This window comes from Tetrao urogallus (assembly GCF_951394365.1).
Source record: "Tetrao urogallus genome assembly, chromosome: 2".
Lineage (NCBI taxonomy): Eukaryota > Metazoa > Chordata > Aves > Galliformes > Phasianidae > Tetrao > Tetrao urogallus.
The window spans coordinates 15,482,065-15,498,327 of record NC_136814.1 but is presented as its reverse complement, the minus strand read 5'-3'; the positions used below and the strand labels follow the sequence as shown (position 1 = coordinate 15,498,327).

The 16,263-nt window shown below is 44.7% G+C and overlaps 1 protein-coding gene across 1 annotated transcript; it reads right to left on the bottom strand.

Moving 5' to 3' along the window:
* Positions 1-1,387: 1,387 nt before the first annotated feature.
* On the bottom strand, positions 1,388-15,332 carry SLC22A7 (solute carrier family 22 member 7; the record flags this gene model as incomplete). The annotated part of the gene is made up of 10 exons (XM_079550524.1): positions 1,388-1,451; positions 1,854-2,060; positions 2,981-3,089; positions 3,550-3,764; positions 3,850-3,959; positions 4,592-4,709; positions 6,915-7,083; positions 8,425-8,579; positions 13,047-13,150; positions 14,955-15,332. The coding sequence occupies 10 exons, from the start codon at positions 15,330-15,332 to the stop codon at positions 1,388-1,390; spliced, it is 1,629 nt and encodes a 542-aa protein (XP_079406650.1).
* Between the last annotated feature and the right edge of the window lie 931 nt (positions 15,333-16,263).

Here is a 16,263-nt window from a genome sequence, read left to right as displayed (position 1 = left end):
AGCAAAGCTGGCAGGAAGGAGAGCAGCTCCCGGTTTGGTTAGCGCCCCGTTTTTCCTTGCGTACGCAGCAGGAAAAAACGCCATCGGTATGGCGTGCTCATGTTGGTTGCTGGAAATCACAACGCCTTTCCAGCAAATCGAGAGCATTTTCCTGCAGATAGTCCGAAGTCTACCAGTAAACGCGCACTTCTGTCAAACTGCACTTCCCTCGCCGTGAAAGCACCCCAGCGTCTCTCCAGCGCCTGTTTGCTGTGTCCTGAAGAGGTCCCAAAAAAGCGGCTGAGGCCGCTGAGTTTGCTCAGCGCAGAGCACAGGAGCTGAGGGAAGCCTCTTGGCGGCTGCAGCTCCTCACAGAGAACCGCTCTTTTTGCAGTCTCGGTCTCGGGCTGATTCCGACCAGCTCGCTTTCCTTTTGTTACCTGAAAGCAGAAATGTGGTAAAGGAAATTTTGCTATGCAGCGTATTTCTGCCAGGAGGCGCTCTTGGACCTGGGATCTGATGGGCTCCTCATCTGCTTCCAGAGCCGTGTTTGTGCGCGCTGATAGACCTGCGCATGGCTTACCTTAAAACGCGGCGTCTGGGACTGAAATGCTGAAGCCACGCTCTCTCCTAGTTTAGAGTATTACTCTTCGCCAGGATTCCAGGTTTATTGATAGGCTGGTGCCTCATCCCTGTGATCTGCAGAAGTGCAAGATGCCAAGGCAATCCCAAAATCTTAGAGTGATGTGCTAGACTGGTAAGCAGAATGAAGTCCAGTACTGAATTTGTCAACATTACATTCACGAGTTCCTTTAACTATATGCACTAGATATCTATTATCTACAATATAAATATATATATCTTTTTGTATTTGGGGCAAATGCTTACAGTTATCCCATTCTCAGCAAAATCACTGCATTTGCTTTTCACAAGCTTTGTCTCAGTGTGGAAAATCTCCAGACCACTTCCACATTCAAGAAATATTTGTAGCTACAGTTTATGGTTCACCCATCCAGCTAGATTTATTTAAGATTTGTTTTTGTACAATTCACACTCAGTGGCTTTTATTGCTCTTTTACATTTCTTGTGGTTTGTCAACCAATGGGCTATAGCTTCTGGAAGGCTGTGCAGTGATCTGAAAGGTGCTGCTGGTCCAACAAGACTGGAAGAGCCAAACTTAGAGTCCTTTTATTTCCAGATCCTGTTAGACCTGAGCACTTTTGATCCTGACCACACTACAGAGCAGGGTTGGCTCCCTCCAGCTGGTTCTATGATCCACCTCCTTCCATGTACATCCTCAGCCCCACTTCCCTGCAGAGAGAGACCAGGAGGAGAGTCCATTGGTAGGGCAGATTACGGCTCAGTTTTGCAGTCCTTCACATTGTCTATGGCTTTTCCATGGAGTCCTTCACTTCAGAAGAGACTGTAATGGCAAACCCTCAGGAGCACTGGTTTGTAGCGGTCCTTTCACTCTGGAAGGAAAGAATCTATCATGGAGTCATAGAATCAAGGTTGGAAAAGACCTCTAAGATCATCATGTTCAACCACCATCCCACCTCCATCATTCCCATTAACTATGCCCCTCAGTGCCTCATCTCACCACTCAGCTCCTAATGATACAAGCCAGGATACTGTTGGCCTTCTTGGCCACCTGGGCACACTGCTGACTCATGTTCAGCCAGCTGCCAGCTGACACCCCCAGATGCTTTTTGGGCTGGTGGATAAAAGAGCAAAGGGCCTAGCAGTCCCAATCCCTGCTGGAGTGTCACTTGATCTGCTGCTGCCCATGGATGTGGAATTACAGATGGTAGACGGGACATTTCTCTGCCTCTTTTGGCAGACTCTTTGTGCAGGACAGGATGGAGCTTACTCACTGTGTCTTCTCGATGTCCTCAATGTGCTCAGGCAGGCGCACATTGAGTGTCTCTGGGAGCAAGAAGGCCACCGAGCCGCAGAACACCGCTACACCACAGTACGTCACCTCAGGCAGAGACTTCCACACATCATCCAGCAGGAACACAAGTGGGGCCAAAGACCCACCGAGGCGTGCTGTGAAGGAGGTGTATCCCATTCCATTCTGCCTGAAAAGGTAGGAGACCGTGATAGTGTAGAATACCTCAAGAAAGACATGGGTACTTCTTTCATATCAGACCTTGCAAAAAAAAAAAAAAAAAAAAAATGGAGTCCCTCTTCCCTCTCCTATTTTTTTGGGAGATCTAGAGATTTCTCATCACTAGCTGAGAAAATCTTGGGATTTCTCACCCCTAGATTTTATCTCTACCAGACTTTTTCTATCTTTTTTTTTTTCTTCTCTGCATCTTCATATAATGACAATAGTTCCCAAATATCTGCTCGAAAGATGTTTTCTCTTTGAAAGTCTAAAACTGAGTGCATTTTCTACACATCCCTTTCGTATGTCCTCTTTTCTGCTGAGATTAATTTAAGTCCCTGCTCTCCCAGGTAGTTCTAGGCATATGCCAAGCTCTACAGATTTCTGTAAGCACCTTTGGTCCTTCTATAGTTAGGAAAGTCTGGAGATGTGGCCAAAAATAGGACCTGGAACCTATTCCACTTAATGATTTTCAGGGGGTGAATGGCATTTCATGCATAAAACAGGGATCCCAGGACCTGTCTGTGATTTTACGTCATTATTAACTACATATTTCAAATGAACTGTCTTTTTTCTCCTAAAAGGCTACTTAATCCCTGCTTTATCATCTGATGTCCAGAGGGCTATCGATCTTGTGTGGTAGTGTGTGTCCCACAGAATACTCCTCACCATTCAACACATTCCCCTACCCACGTACCCCAGGTCAGCAAATAACAGCTTTCTGCCCATTTCTTGTGGGTGGAGATAATCCTCAAAACCTGCTACTTTTAGAGGCAAGGGATCAGTCCTGCAGTCTAGCCAACAGCACCTCCTGCTGTGTCAGTGGCCAAGACCAGATGGTGACATACCACTAAGGATCTGGCGGTGCGCTCAGGCAGTGGTGTCTCTTACCTCAGGACGGTGGGGTAGAGCTCAGAGGTGTACAAGTAGACAGTGGTGAACGCAGCTTCTGAGAAACCTTTGCCCATAATGGCCATCACAGAGCGTAGAGAAGTGAAAGCTGGGAGGAAAGAAAAGACATTTATGACAATAGTCAAAGAAAAATGTGAAGAAGTTTCTTGTGGTTACAGGTGCCAGAAGGCTCCAAGAGACAGAACTGGAAGCTTCAGAGCCCTGTAGGTGCTGCATCCAAGAGCTGAATCAGTCTGAAAATTTGGTGACTGCTATTTTGAGTGGAAGCTGAACGGATGGAAGGCTAAGTCCCAATATTTCCCATTGGAAAATATCTATAATAGGATGGGCACTTCCCTTGTTATCACCAGCCTTATAGTGCTTCACAGTGACTAGAGAACATCTGCTGCCTCCAGATTATAGGGCTGGCCCACATCAGCAGCCTTGTCCCACTAATGTCCTTGCAGGTGGAAGATGTCTCTATATAGGGCAAGATCTATGTTTTTCCTTCTCTAGCACAGCACAGAATGGATACCTCCCCTTCAGCATACAGCAGAAGAGTATCTCACGTTTAGGAATGATGATATTGGCTCCTATGCACAGTCCGGTCAGGATGAGTGACCACACCTGGCAGTGCCGCCGTCCAATTCGATTCATCAGCACGTACATGAGTATCTTGGCTGGAATCTCAATGATGCCAAAGACAAACTGGGAGAGATACATGTTCAGCCCAAAGCCAGTTAGGTTCATACTCATGCCGTAATAAGAGAAGGCAACACCAAACCTGCAAGGAACGTATGGAGATTGAAATGGGGAAAATCAGCTGGGCAATGCAGGATGAATCCCTTGTGCGAAGTAACACTGCTTACCACACTATGCCACAGCACACAGAGATCTTCCGCAGGACTGGTGTCCTGAACAAGCTGATGTAGGAGAAACTCTCACTTGGCTTTTTCTCAGTAGTCATTCCTCTAAGAGCCTAGGAGATGTGAGAAGAAGGAAAGAGCTCAGCTGCTGTACATTTAGCATCCAGACATGAGATCCTAGACAGACTGGGGTCTGTTGCCTTTCCTAGTTTTATCAATCCATTCAGTTTCCCATATATTCCTATTGCAGAACAATTTGCTGGGCATTCGTTATCAGAGGCTTGTCTTCCTACATCATTTAAGAGATTATCTAACATTTTGGAGCTCTTTTTTCATCCATGGCCCCTTTGCCTCTCTTACTCACATATCCACGTGGCAGAAAGAGCACTAGCAAAGTCAGCATTGGCCTGTGCCAACTCCTTATTTTTCCAAGCTGTACTTCGTTCACTGCATACTCAGTCCAGTGTCCAGTGCAATGAGGTGTCTTGCCATGACAGTGATGAATGGAAAGACTCCCCACCTACTGAAGTTGGATTCTGATCTTACATGAACCGAGTGTGAGTTTTCTCTTTAGCAGTGAATGTAAATGCTTTCTAGAACAAAATGGCCTAAGGCATCCTGCGGACCATGGTGTCCCACAGATCACACTGCAGGTTGAGCATCACTTCAGATATAAAGTAGAAGTAAAACAGAGAGAAAGAGAAAACATGGGAGGAAGAATGTGTCCGGATCTTCAGTTTCTCACCTCCAGTGAGACAGTGAAGTCTTTCCTTCCATTCATTCTTGCACATCTAAGCAGATGCTTGTGGGCTTGTTTCACTTTGCCGTTGGCTATGAGCCACCGGGCAGACTCTGGGACCCACCTGGTGTGAGGAGAGAAGACAGCTTGCCTATTGGCACCCCATGTTTTCCACCCCACATACATGGCCCTGGCCAAAGAGAGGAGATCTTCTCTATGAGACTTTAACCTCTACTGAGAATAACAACTGTGGTGCACGAGATTAAGACAAGTAGGACACCCTCTTTACACATACATGCTATTCTACCCTTAAAGAACTTGTCTCTTAGTTGAAATATGTCTAGCCAAAATTTTTATAATGTGATTTTTGATCAAAGCTTGAATTTGCTGAGCTGGTTGAAGTTTCAAGTTCTTAACAAATAAAATTGGCCCCAGAAAGTTTATATTTAGACACTAGATTTAGATTTATTCAGATATATAGATTTATTTAGATTTATATTGATGATTTTTGAGATTCTTTAAATGCTGATATTTTAGAATATTAAAAATTACTATGTAGAAAGGATTTAGTGGGCCCACTGAGATTATACCTCTTACTTTCTTTGTTAATTGCTAAATTATTTGTTGTTCACAACAATCAAAGCCTTCTGCAAAAGATAATCCACTGGAGTCTAAATCATTGTGACTGCGGCCCCCAGTGAAGAAGCCATGCTAGTCAGTGAGTGACAAGGGATGCTCTAATGCTGCACAGCTAATTAGCAACTTGGAGAGGTTTACTTAGCAGATGTGCCTTGAGTGGGGGTCCTGTGACTCCTGTTTTTCTCTCTGTCCTAGCAAAAGATTCACCACTAGTCATAAACTGGCATCTGTAACTCCTTGTTCCTCTCTGTGATCTTTTATCTGGTTGCAATTCATGTGAGCTACATGGCACTATCAGCCCTGACCCAGTGCAGCCCTGCTGGCCTGAACATGTGTGGGGCTGCATAGTGGTCAGTGTCCAGGAGACACTGGAAATGCCTCACAGTCAGATCCATTCCAACTATATGCAAAAATTCCAACGTAGCCCAACTGAAGTACAGTTAGACGCTTGAAGGAATATTTGGGTAAGAGATCAACCGAGCTCATGAGTTTGTCAAAGTCTCTCACTGAGGTCTCTCACTGGGTTTCTCCCACTGTGTTCCCTATAAGCTGTTGGTGATTTGTGTGCCCTAAGTCAGGTTGCTGTAAAATCAACAAACTATTCAATCTATTCAATCTGGAGCTGAAAAGGACGTGTAGAGCAAAATCATTTGCAGAACTGGACTATGGAAAGTTTTCAGCTCCCTCCCAGAAGTCGTTAATACTTTGGCAAATATAAAGAATTAAAGGTGGCATTTTGCGCTCCTTGCCACCATCTCCAAAGTATGTTATGTCTTTTGACTGTCTAATGTCTAGTGTCAACAATATATAATGAATGTGTTAAATTTTGATTCTGTTCTTCAGGGACTTAATTATCCAACAATCACTGACCTCTTGGTTGCTTGAATTTTGATCAGACAGCATAATTTTTTCGAGAACTCATTTCCATAAAAGGCATTAACAAACTAGAAAGAAATATAGCTATTTTTCAAAAGGTGGATCCAAATGTATCTATGAATTTCAACATTTCCCAGGATTCAATTTCTACAGCTAGGTGTCCTAGAAAAAGAGCAAAACCTCAAACCTGAAAGGCAGCAGAACATAAAATTTAATTGTCTTGAATTTGATCAGCATCAGATGTTACTCTCTGCCAGAAACCATTCATCACTGTTGAAAGGACACGTCTACTTCTGAGCCATTGTTTAACAACAGCACCAGTATGCATCCCATTTTTCACAGATATGATTTGAGATTTTGTTGGTAGCTATTTGGTTGGGGCAGCTTTTTCATCTGCTGCTTCATGCTGATGGACAGACACAGTAAGCAAGTAAACCATCACCTGTAGATGCCTCTCTAGGCAGCTGAAAGTCACATTTGCATTTTTATACTTTTTCTGCTTATCAGTTATGCATGCCATTTTGGGGTCTGCATGTATATCAGTCAGATTATTTCATGTGGCTTCCAGCTATAGCTCCCCATTACCCTGGGAGATTTTTGCAATGTGGGTCCAGATCCACACTGATGTCCAAGATGAACCAAACAACAACTCTGAGGTTGAGGAAGGCCAGGCCACCATTTCTGAAGGTTTTCAGGGTTGCCAGATCCAATTCCAGGATGCATACTGCAATATTTGCCATACACACAGGGCAGAAAGATGAACGACATCCTGCCCCTGTTCCAGCAGCAGCAGGCCAAAGGTTGCTGCACTCACCACAGGCAGATGATGCTCAGAAGACAAGGTCCCGTCACGGCAACCAAGAGCCAGTGCCATTCCCTCACCAGGTATGCTGTCAAGCCCAGCAGCATGTTCCCTACGCTCCAGGAGATGCTGGTCAGGACCGCAGAGAGGGTGCGGTGCTCTGTGTCCACCCACTCCATCCCTGTAAGAGGGAGGCAGCATTCAGCTGGGTCACACAGGGCTTCTCCAGGAGAGGGTCTGCGGGTCTTTGTGAGAAGGGCAAAGTGAAGCAACATCCCTGCTCTTTTCCTCCAGCAGAGTTCCACTGACATTTGCCCTTTTTAAATGTTCATCCATGACTTAACTCCTGACAAAGCTGAAAAGAACTAAAATGAAGCTTTAAAGGAAGAAATTCTGGACATATACTAAAACACCCTAGATGATATGTTTTTATCTTGTTCAATAGCATCCAATGGTCATCTTCATCAAACTAATCTTTAATCTAATTCTCCAGTTGTATCTTGCCTTTCCAATTTCTCTGCCAATGCATTATTCCAGATTCAAGAAATATATCATTAATATAGTATACATAAATTAAGCTGAACTGGCCTTAGTGGAACAGACATTAATGCACGTGTAAATCCAGAACAAAGGGTGATCCCCTTGCTTCTGTTTGAGAACTAAGTCAATTTGCTTCCAGAGATCTTGACATCATGCTACAGCATCTAGCAATCAGAAATGTCCTTCCCAATCTCTAATTTGTATTGTAGGCATCACCTTTACAAGAAGAATGTGCCATTGCAGGCCTTGGGACATGTAATACCTTGTGTGTATTTGTCCTTTCCTGATTTTTAGCTTGTTTTTGGGTGTATCTGCAAAATTTCTGGAAATTTCTGCAGCACATGTAATATGCTCTAAGGTATTGTGACTCTTGCCCAGGGCATTCTAAACATACCTATAAAATCATCTGATGCTATGTTGGGTAGCTTGGCGTTTGGAGCTTGTTTTAATTATGTCATTACTTAAATTTCTTAGCTTCAAGTTTGCCTCACAGAGATTTTATTTTCGTGTTCTTTCCTTTTCCAGCCTTTCTAAGAATACAGATAAGGAATGTGATGGAAACAATTGCTGCAAAGTTAAGACTGGACAGGAAGAAGCATGCTATGAATGACCCAACATCCTGCTCCTGCTCAACTGGTGAATTTCTTCAATTGCATGTGAAAAATGAGAACCCAGTATCAGAGGAAAAGGGCAGATACTTCATCTATAGATTTTAAAGCATTAAGAATGGTGATTAACAGGAACTGCTGGCCGGAATCGTAGAATCATAAAGGTTGGAAAAGACCTCTAAGATCATCATGTCCAACTGTCACTGCCCATTCCCACCATGCCCATTGATCACATCCATCAGTGCCATATCTCTGTGGTTCTTGAACACCTCGAGGGATGGTGACTCCACCACCTCCCTGGCAGCCTGTGCCAGTGCCCGACTGCTCTTTTGAAGAAGTGGGCACCTGTACTCCCACAGCCTCACCATACTTACCCAGAGGCAAGATGATCAGGGACACACCACTCAGGGCCACCCCGGTGAGGGTTCTTGTGACAGCCAGCATGCTGTAGGAGACGGAGCAGGCACTCAGCATCCCAAATGTGACAGATAACACAAGTGACAGCATGAGGATAGATTTCCGGCCGAACCTATCAAAGCACAGACAGGGTTATTTACAGGCTGGAAATGTGTCCCAGGAGTAGGGAATGAAATGAGGCAAAGCAGAGACTTAAGGAGGTTGATGCATAGTCTGCACTGCAAAGATTATGTGGTACCCCAGAGTGGAGGGATTTGCTGGATATTGCCAGTGCTGCAGCGATGTGATCCCATTAAAAGGGTCAGGAAGCCCCATGAGCACTGGGCATGAGTCTCTCCAATGGAAAGAGAAGCATTGATAAAAAAGAATGATATACTGGGCACCCCATTCAATGCCACTATGATAATAAGTGATGTCAGCTTGAACATGCATGCTGAGGTCACTCCTCAAGGACTTTGGAAATTGTATGACCTGACCCTGTGCAGAGTCCTGTAGGGAGAATGCAGAGAAATACAGGAAGTCAAATACATGCAGATGTGCTTTGGCATTCACTCTCATGCCAACAATGTCCGTATGTGTTTCTACACAAACACTGTAAAATTCGACATGGGATTTCAAATGAAAATTTTGACAAACTATCCAGAAGTGGAGAGGACCTTCCAGCAAATATCAGCCCTGCATGTGATGGTTTGAAACTGGCCTAGTAATTAAATCTGTCAACAGGTCACATTCAGTCTGGAGGGACTTTCTGGCATTCTCCCAGCGGCCACCTGATAGGGATGGTGGCAAGGACCTTTACACCAGGGAGTGAAATTATGTGTTGGGACATGCTGCTACCATCACATTCTTAAGAGCAGTCACAGGTAACCTCATGCAGCAGCTAGTTAACATGTCTGCTGGAGAAGAATCAACTCGTGGTGATAGCCCAGGCAGTTTTCTGGATCTGCTGTGAAATTTAAACAGACCCAGACTGCGGAAGTGATGCACCTGGGTCAGTGCAGCAAGCATCCAGAAACCCACCAGTGCTGGATCCCATTTCCAAGAGTGTAAGTGCTAACAAAAATACATTTTTGAAATTAAGATATGGTTCAAAAATACAGAAGGAACATATCAAAATACAAAATTCCCTGCAGAGCACAAGGCTGCTATTTATGGACCCATTACTAGACTCTCGCAGCAAACGCACACCACCTGCTAACGGAACCAGAGGGAAGCTGACAGGATCGAACAGCTACAAGGAGGCTGCCAGAAGAAATGCGGTTAAAATTGCCTTCAAAGAGAGAGAGAGAAGTGGAAAAGCCCAACCTCTGAACGTTTGTATGTGGAAAATATAATAAAAAGAGCAAACTGTGCAAGGATAAAAATGAATAGAAAAGCAATTCTCATAAATATCCCAATCTGGGAATCTGCCAGAGCGTGATGCAGCCAATGAGGTATGATAACAAGGCACAAAAGGAGAATCTGGACAAGAACAGGTAATAACAGTTTTTTTTTTCCAGATTTCGTTTTTTTTTTCCAGATTTCTATTCTTTTGCATAGGTATGTTCTCAATAAAGGGCTGGAGGGTTTGGTGGGGTAAGATTTGTCAGCAGAAGTGTTCTCAAGTGCAGGAGTCTGTGGAAGCTTGGATCAGAATGAACCTGAGCTGTAGCAAAATGGCAGGACCAGATGTCTCTCAGCCTGAAGCACTAGAGGTGGTGCAGTACGCACTTTACAATTTGCACGGGGGAGTGGGACCTCTTCTCTATTAGAGAAGAGAAAGGTTGCTTTTACAGTGTCCTGAGGGAGATGTGGGGGCATGAATCTGAGGTTTAACAGATCTAGTATTGATACTGATTAAGTGGGTAAAGATAATGTTAAAAATTAGAATTTGTTGACACAGGTAAGCAAATGCTGCAGGTATCAGCATGGCTTTTGTAAAGAAAATGCTCATTATCTGTTGAAGTTCACTGCAGGAGAAGTCAAATGTAATGAGAAAGTTCTGATTGATTCAGAATGCTTGGATTTCCCAAAGCTGCCAAAACCACCCTCCCAGCAGAGGTTCTTATAGAAACTAAGCTGGTACAGGAGAGGAGGGGAGGCCTTCGCATGGGTAAACAATACATTAATAACCAGATGGCAGGAGGAAATGGTCACTTCTTGAGCTGAAAAAACCCCCTAAGCATTTCTGCTCTCCACTTTAAATGGGTACAGCTGGAGGAGGCTGAGATGAGAATGAAGCCAAAGAAATGTCATCTTGCAGATGAGGAAACCACGATGGCAATGGGACTGAATATGCACTACAAAGTTCTAAGCACCCCCAGGAAGATGGAAGACCTATTGCCATATCTGGAATTTTGTAGGCAACCAACACCAAGCTGCTTGATCCGTTTGCTGTGGTTTACAGCATGGCCCAGAATGGCAGTGCAGTCAGGCTGCTGACAAAGGCACAGCTGGCTGCCAAACCCTCTTTATCTGCCTCTTTAGCAGACTGAAGGTCCTGGTTTGTCTACTCAGCAGTCAACCCTTAACTTACTCTTTTTTGTCATCACATTTTTTTCCCTTCTACTATAAACCTGAGGAGTTTATAGTAGGTATAAGTGGGGAAGAGATTGAAGAGAAAACAAAACTGCACACAGCATTCCAGATGTGGGGCCATCACATATATACATGCTTCTGCATGGTTATGTTCACTTTAGTTTTATATTCCTTTCCGAACAATTCTGAATTATGCATTTGCTTCCCCAGCTGCTACTCATCACTGAGAAGACAGAACTAGAGGGCTTCAAGTTGTGCCAGGAGACGTTCAAGTTGGATATTAGGAAAAATTTCTTCTCTGAAAGAGTGGCCAGGCGCTGGCACAGGCTGCCAGGGGAGGTGGTGCAGTCACTGTCCCTGGAGGCATTCTAGAATCATTGAGATGTTGTACTGAGGAACATGGTTTAGTAAGCAAATATTGGTGGTAGGTATACAGTTGGACTGGATGATCCTGGAGGTCTTTTCCAGTCTTGGTGATTCTAACACTATAAGATATTTGCCAGAAGCTTGTTATTGTAACTTCTAAGTCTTATTCCTGAGCCACTATGGACAGCTCTATTTTACATGTGAAGTTGGACGCATTTCTTTGTTTTACATTAACCTACCCTGAAAGTGTGTCTTTTAATGCTTCCACCCAGTCACAGGATCCTTCTGTAGTTCTTCACTCTCAGATTTTGTCTCTACCAGCCTGGTCACTCAGCAGCCCCTTCCCACTCACTCCTTTTACAGATCAGTTATGAATATGCTGACGAGCACACATCCAATTAACAGGTCCCCAGAGATGTCCCTTCACTGTAACAACTCAATGCTTATCCCTCCCTGCTCCTTCCCCGCTTTTGATCAATTATTTAGCCATGCAGGGATATCCTTTTTCTTTTGAAGCCTTTTGTAAGGAAACCTCTTACAGATGATATCTCCTCTGTTCACACACCTGTGAACATCTTCAAAGAAATCCAATCTGCTTGTAGGGTATGAATCTTACGCAAAAGAGGAATAGAAGTCCTATGGACACTGGCTCAGCCCTTCAGAATTGTTTCTACCAATTCACTCATTAGAGCTGGATGCCGGCTGCCTGGCTGGCAGTTCCCAAGGTCTTCCTTGGGGACCTGTATAAAAACTGATTTGAAACAGATAGAAGAAAAGATACGGAAGTGACTGGCAGGTTTGTATGGTGCACATAGTTTCCCTTCTGCTGTGAAGTGATTTTGCAGCCTGCCTCACCCTAATGTTCCTTTGGTCCCAGAGAAAGGAAATCAGGAGGGAATCAAATAGTTTCCTGCACAGGAAACACAGCCATTAAATATTGAGTAGTGTAAAGAGAACAGCACATCCTGATTGCATGCTTGCTCTGCATATTCAGTGGAAGGTTCTGCCATTTGCAGAAATATTTGATTTCTTAATTGATGCCCATTCTAGGTTATTACTCAGGCTTTTTTTCCCCTTTACATTATCACATTCTAACATTTAACCAGGGAGAAAAGGTTTGCTCCTATTTTCCTTATCAGGCCATGGTCTTAACTCTTCCTTGAAGAGTTTACCCTGCTTTACCCTGCTTCTCTAGTAATGACAATTTTTGCTTTCTTGAGATCTTTTTTGGACTTGACACGTATTTGCTTTAAGCCCCTCACTTGTATACCCTTAGATAATTTCCAGATAGCTTGTCAGGATTTAATTCTCAGCTGCTTGTTTCAGCTTTGTTTTAATCATCTTTCTCCTTTTTAAGCAGTTATCTTTCCTGAAATGTCTCGCAGACAGTGGATGCAGCAATTCTGCGCTACTGTCATTGTTGCAATGCACCTTATCCTCACCATGGCCAGAGCAGCTTCTCACGTGGGCTCTTAACTGGCTGCCCCATGAAGCAATCCACAACTCTAACTCAGCATTTAGCCCTTGCATTACTTCTCAGTATGACTTTAATCCAGTTTGGATGTGGAAGACTGAGCTCTCCATTTACGACCGTGTTTCCTCCTTTTTCTGCCCCTCTCATTGCTTTTGCAAGTCATGTGTGTGAAGGCCTTGCCAGGAAACTGCAGCCTTTGTGGACAGCCTGAGAGGGTCAAACCTGTCCGAAAGGTATCCAAACACCACAGCCCCGATCGTGACTCCAACGAAGAAGAAGGTCGCGGTCGCCTGGTTCAGCCCACGCTGCTCACACACGAGGTCCCACTGAAACACAAGGCCAAAGTGACACTGAGGCCCAGTCCAGCCTCTGTCCCCCTTCAAATCCCTTCCCAAGTTGAACCAGATGCAGTTTAGTTGGGATACCAGGAAAAATTTCTTCTCAGAGAGGGTGGTCAGGCATTGGAATGGACTGCCCAGGGCAGCAATGGGGTTAATCAACAGACACATGGATGTGGCACTGAGGGACATGATTTAGTGTTGGGACTGGGTAGGTCAGGGTGATGTTTGGGCTTAGTGATCTTCAGGTTCTCTTCCAACCTAATCAATTCTCTGATTCTTTGTGCTACAATGTACTTTATAGAATGCCATCCAGTTAGTGATGCCCTGATCAATTTCCTCCAAGTAGTCTGTGAAGGAAGAAAGGAAGACAGAGGGGAGTCAGACTCACTCCTGATGCTTATAACTTACTTATTTCTATGGAGAGAGTGGTCTAGGCACTCTTTTTAATTGAGTTAATTAGCATCATTTTTCTTCCTTGGAGGTGCAAATGTTGCTGATCATTAGAGAATGCTCTGACCAAGCTGCAGAGTTAATTTTTCATATGTGTGTAACTTGACAAAACTTAACTTAATCATCAACCCAACCTTGCAGCCTCTCTGACAAGGCCAGCCAGACCTTGAACAACCTTTTTGGATCCAAGACAGAAAGACTCCACAGTAAGTCCATGGCCTCTTGAACTCAGCCTGAGTGCAGTATCATAAGGCTCTGAGTCCAGTGCCTCTGAAGCAGAGCATTTATTCTGCCTTTTTCTCCAAGGGTGCTTTACATCTTTCTCCCTGAAACAGCGTGGAAATCAGGTGCAGACCTGGTGCACTCCCAGCATCCATCTCTATGCTTGCCAAAACCAGAGGCTGAGTGGTGGGTAGGAGGCATTTGCTCCAGGATAAGACTTGCCTCAGTGAAAGCATGGCCAGCTGATGTTGTTTCTGAACCAACCATTTTCTTTTTGTCTGACCAAAGTGTTCCCTTCCCTAAGACCTACTGTGCTTTGGGCTGCCTTTCCAGGAAGAAAAGTACAGCTTGCAGGTAAAGCTTTAATACCCAGAGGTATCATTCTAAGCCCTAACGAAGCATTTCAGAGGGCTGGTGGTTAATGTTTGATGGGCAGGGACCTTGGGCAGACTCAAGGTTATGGCTGACCAGAGTGCTGCACCTCACCAGGAGCCCTCCGAGAGCACATTTCATCAGCACTCTGGTGACAACTGGACTGATGGACTCTCTAAATCTGAAAATTGTCTTCTAGAAGGATAAAGTCGCTGTGAGTCAACAGCTTTGCTGAGGTCTGCTTCCCATCAAGTCACGCAGTCAACAAACGTAAAACACCAAAGATATCTTAAAGGGCAGGAATAGAACAAGCAGGGAAATTGAGAAAGGCTGCTTGATCTTGGGGAGAAGCAAGGGAGCAGGAGACCAGAGAGGAGAGGCAGACAAGGGAAGTAACAAAGTGCTTGGAAAATCAAGAAAGCCACAGAGTCAGATGACATCCTTACAGGGTGTGATCCTGTGCCAATGCCACATGGCCCAAGCAAAGAAAATCCCATGGCAGACTCTCCTCCCCCCATCCCCAGTCTCTCAATCACCTGGAGGTGCTCATTATGAGAAATGTTGGTATCTACCTCTGAGCTCAAGAGAACTTCCCCATCCCAAGCCATCTTCTCTAAGCAAGTACTTTCCACTGGTTAAAATGCAAAGATTCCCCTTCGATTCTGTGCACCTTGTGAACACCTCTTCATCTCCTCAAAACACTGAGCTAATTTCATTTTCAGCTAGATCACAAGCCAGGAGTTACCTCAGTGGAGATGGTGGAGGTGAACTGCGAGTGGTCGTAGACCCACCCATACTGGCAGTCCTGGGTGACGGAGTCGTTGTCTGCTTGCAGAGAGGAATTGAGAAGTAGGTGAAACTGAGGCTGTGAGAACATCTCACAAGACCTGAAGATGCCATCGGGCTCCCGGGGGATGCTGATGAGCAGAATTTCCTCCGTGGTGAGGTTCACAAATTCTTCCTGATGTGGAATTGCACAATGGTGAGAGGGAGTAGCAGCAAGAAAGTTGTGTAATAGGAAATGCATGGGAAGGTTGATTCTTGGGAGGCAGAGGATTAACAAAATCAAAATCTGAAATCTGCCAAAGCCACCAATTTCCAGTAAGAGATCTTCAAATTTCATCTTTCCTATAGAGTTTGCTCATTCAGAGCAGCTATGTACCAAGGAGCAGCAACATGAGCTTGAAAAGTTGTCTCTGTCCTTGGAGCTCAGCTTCCCATGGCTTTTCATACAGCCACTTCCTTGGACTTTGAGATCTCACAGCAAGGCTTTCAAAAGTCACAGTGAAACACTCAATTTGGGGTAGAGCCAAAGAAATCATTCCAAGTCATTCCGTGTGCATACACATCTATTTCAAGCAGATCCAGCACAAAGCACCTTTTTTTTTTAAAAAAAAAAAAAAAAAAAAAAAAAAAAGAGTCCTTTCCTCCTGTGGTGGTTTTTTGGAGGGAGAGCCACATTGGTAAAGGGCTGTGGGGAAAAAAAACAGCACCATTGTTTCTGGTGCAGGGACATCACACTCTGCTTTCTCTCAGGCACAGAAACATTGCTGTGTGAGCTGATCACCAGCCTGTACAGCTGGACAGAAAACGGGCCCCCGGAAGTGCAGTGGTGCCCCCCAGCATGGAGGATGCCTGTGAGCACCAAAGCCTGATTGCTGTGCATCAGCTGTGTTCTTAGTATGGCTTGTCTCAAGTCATGACCTGGGAGCAAGAGATATGCAGAGGACAGAGCACCCAGAAGAGATGAGAAATGTGTCTCTGAATGGAGACCAATTGGTTGGGGATCAATACAGCAACCCAATGAGGGACCTACAGCCCTCAGCAAGGCTAGAGGTACTGCTGCCACTGGGGTTTCACACCACGGCTCTTCCAGCACCACCAGAAAGAGCTCCTAGAAGAGACAGGTCTTCAATTTGCATTTCTATTCTTTGTGTGCTCTTAGCCAACACCATGGGCTCTTTATTCAGCCAGAGCCACTGCAGAACAAGAACAAACCATGCATCTGAGAAGCTGAAAGTTAGTTGGAGAAACCTGTCATGAAAGGTCAAAGT